The sequence below is a fragment of the Benincasa hispida genome, unplaced genomic scaffold (genome assembly GCF_009727055.1).
Source record: "Benincasa hispida cultivar B227 unplaced genomic scaffold, ASM972705v1 Contig533, whole genome shotgun sequence".
Classification (NCBI taxonomy): Eukaryota; Viridiplantae; Streptophyta; class Magnoliopsida; order Cucurbitales; family Cucurbitaceae; genus Benincasa; species Benincasa hispida.
Window position 1 is genome coordinate 570160 of NW_024064906.1, and position 3952 is coordinate 574111.

The 3952-nt window shown below is 35.5% G+C and overlaps 1 protein-coding gene across 1 annotated transcript; it reads right to left on the reverse strand.

The window, feature by feature from the left end:
- Positions 1-233: 233 nt before the first annotated feature.
- On the reverse strand, positions 234-836 carry LOC120069658. Its single transcript, XM_039021441.1, has one exon. It carries the CDS (start codon positions 834-836, stop codon positions 234-236), a length of 603 nt encoding a protein of 200 aa, XP_038877369.1.
- Between the last annotated feature and the right edge of the window lie 3116 nt (positions 837-3952).

Here is a 3952-nt window from a genome sequence, read left to right on the forward strand (position 1 = left end):
TCTACAAGGTATTGTGGGCAGTTTCTTTTCCAGTGTTCATCCTCGCTATAGTAGAAACATTTTCTTTTGTCTGTAACTTTGGCCTTTCCTTTACGGCCAGTAGAATTTTTCTTTTTCTCTTTCCCCTTGTTCTTCTTCAAGAGAATACCCTTATTCTTAGAAGAAAAAGCAACATCAGGGTTTTTAGAGGACGATCTTTTTTTCTCAGCATCGGCAACATTTACCTCTGCTTCTCATCTTTTTGTTCTTAAAATGGACTGAAAAGCCTGTAGTTCATTGAGAAGTGTAGTCAGTTTGTATTCTATCTTATTCATTAACGCATTAGTGCGAAATTGCAAGAAGCTCTTTAGAAGAGACTCTAGAATAAAATTGACTTGACTTCTCTCATCTACAACAACTCTGTTTACCTCTACCACATTGAAATGGACCATCATGTCCATAACATGTTCATTAACAGAGGCCCTTTCTTTCATTCGGCATTTGTAAACATATTTTATTGCATCATGCCTCAGAGAGAATGACGATTGTCTAAACATCTCACGTAGAGATTCCATAATCTCTTTGGCAGTATTAATGCTTTTGCGTTTCTTAACCAAGACATCAGATACATTGGCAAGAATGTAGACACAGGCTTTCTCATTCGCCTTCGTCCATCTATCGTATGATTCCCAAACAGTTCGGTTTGCATTTGAGCTAGGGATGGGAGGACCGTCCTCTATCAAAACGAACCTTAAATCATCTATAACTAGTATTGTGTTCAAATTTGATTTCCATGTAGCATAATTGTCCCCAGTTAATTTATCTGAAGCCAACAGTTGTACTAATAAACTAGCCATTCTGAAAAATAAACAATTTCTTTATTAGTGAATTGCTTTAAACCCAATCATGTTTTAGCAAAGTAATAATGTACCCAAAATTTCATTATTTTACAACGATACTATAGTGAGTCAGAATAAGTGCTATTGAGGGGTAGTCAAATACTCCTTCACTAAAGTAAGATATTCTTGACTAAATACTATCTCCAGAATAACTCATATTCCAATAGTCATTTAGCTATCGTTTTTTGTTAGAACTTGCTAACATTTTAGTAATTCCATAAATGTAACCCTCCATTTTCAGACGTCAGAGGTTGGCCCCAACAATGCTACCGAATTGGAAAGTCGAGGTTGGAAAATGACCTAAGAAATCCTATCCATTTTTGGAGTTTGAGTTGTTCTGAATCCTATGTTACAACCCTCTGAGGGGATAGTCGTCGTTAAACGACTAGCAAGGGCTGCCTAAAGCTAACTAGCAGGCGCAACATAGAAACCTCACGGTCCAAACAAACGGAAGAGATCGCAGGATGTGTTGACACATATCCTTCATCCACTTATTATGAACTACTTCCCTCATTCACCTTGATCTTGACCCATATAAACACTTTTCGAATGAAGATCACTCCCATGGTGACATGAAGCGTCGTATGAATCTCACGGTGTGAACTTTCTAGGGACGTGAGAGTTGAAATCAATATATCATATATTTGATTTTACATTGAACAACTTCCCCTCATTCACCTTGATATTAACTCATGCAAACACTTTTCGAATGGAGGTCACTCCCAAGGTGACACAAGTGTCGCATGATTCTCACGATATGAAATTATTAGGTCATGAGAACCAAAATCAAAATATCACTTTTGATTTTACTATGAACAACTTCCCCTATTCACCATAATCTCGATTTATGTAAACACTTTCTAAATGGAGGTCACTCCCAGGGTGACACGATGCGAAACAGGAATCTTGATTGTGAACTCTTAGGGACGTGAGAGCTAAAAATAACATATCATATAAGTTATTAATCTCCCACTAATACGTTTATTAAATTCCCACTGAAGTGTTCTAATAACATATCATATATGCTATTAAACTCCCACTGAAGTGTCGTAACATTTGTTTGGGCTAATTAAACAACCTAACTCTAGGTATTTATCCAAGTATAACATTTATATTTGGATTTAACCTACGATGTCTAGGTGATAAACCAGTTTTAAAACCTTACACCGTTCATGTGTTGCTCATAAAACTGGTTAACAACGCGTAATTATTTGGCCATAATCCCAGGTAGGAGGTTGTTTTATATACCAATTGAGTTTGTAACCCAAGTTTTATAAGATAACGACCTATTATAACTATTAAAACAAATGGTTAACCTACGTGAGTATGCAGCTTATCTTTGTTATGGATTTTAATATCTAACCCAATTTTATAACAACTTACAAAACTTTAGACATGGTTTTTGCATCCATAACATACATCAGATACCTCATGATTTAATATAACACTTATATTAAAACATCTGAAACCCTAAACATGCATACTATATATTATAACACCTTACAACATACTTTCAATGCATGTAACATGCTTTCTATGGTGGGATTTTAAATCTAGATGGCATACTATATGCACATACAAGATTTATTTAATTATAACATATATCTATGCAAAGTAATTAAACATAGATTGATATGGTTTAGTTTTGGCATTCTCAAGCAAACAAAGGTCATCGAGCATAACCAAAAACTGGCTCCAAAACACTTCTGAACCACTTGAACCGCCCTAAACTGGTCCTGAACCTTTTGAACTGATCCTCTAGTGCTCAAAAAATGGCTGAACCCGGAAAAAAACCATCGGATACCATCAACCATCGTGTATGCCATCAAGCATCGAGTATGCCATCGTGCATTGAGTATGCCATCGAACATGAGCATCAAGTATGGCATTATGCATCGAGTATGCCATCGAGCATCGAGTATGGCATCGTGCATCAAATATGCCATTGAGTAAATGCCATCGAGTCATCAAGTATGACATCGAGTAAATGTCATCGAGTCATCGAGTATGGCATCGTGCATCGAGTATGCACCAAAATACCATCAAAATAAATGCCATTGAGTACCATTGAGTATGGCATCGTGCATCGAGTATGCATCAAAATACCATCAAGTAAATGCCATCATGTACCATCGAGTATGGCATCGTGCATCGAGTATTGGGTAGTGGATGAAAATCCAGTTTCTGCTGCTCGACCCTTTTGACTTCTTTATTCAATTACAACCTAATTGCAACTCTAATGACTCTAATTGAATTACAGACACTTAATCACACATTAAGGCCGATCAATCAAGAGCCAATCACAAGAATTACAACATAATTGAAGAGAAATTAATGCCAAAACTCATAAAAACCATATCAGTTCACCATTTTCATACAACTTATGAAAAACACCTACCAAGCAAAAATTAACTCGAATTGAACACTTAAATGATGCTTTGATACCAATTGTTGGAATATAGAAACATGAACGGGATCATTAAGTATTCTAATTCCTTAATTTTGACATCAAAATAAGCATGTTCACAAAGAATTAAGAGGGTTTCAACACATACCTTTGAAGATCTTCTTCAAACACGAATTTGAGCTGCAATCTTCTTCAATCCTTACTGTAGACCACCACTAAAGTTTTTCTACCATTCTATAGGAGGTTTAGGTTGAGTTGTGGGACTCAAAACAAGCTTGAACTTAGGGAATTGAAGGAGAGGTTTTCTGGTTTTTCAGCTTGTTGAAGAACAATTTCTTCAACCTTCAAGAACTCAACAATTCAGCAATTGTATCAGCTTTTCCACTCAATCAAGAGTGGTTTTATTACATGACTCCCATGCAAAATTGATCACCTCAAGTGATACCAACTATCCCTTGAATTTTGTGATGGAATTATGTGTAAGAAGGTGACTAACCTTCTTGCTTGAAAGTGGGAAAATCCCACATTGGGTTTTTTTTCCCCCAATTTTCAATTTCATTTTTTGATTTTGAAATTGATTTTCAAAATCGAAATCTTTTTCCAATTTTAATTCTTTAATTAAAATTGAAATGTTATTAATTTTACAAAAGTTAATTCAATAATCAAT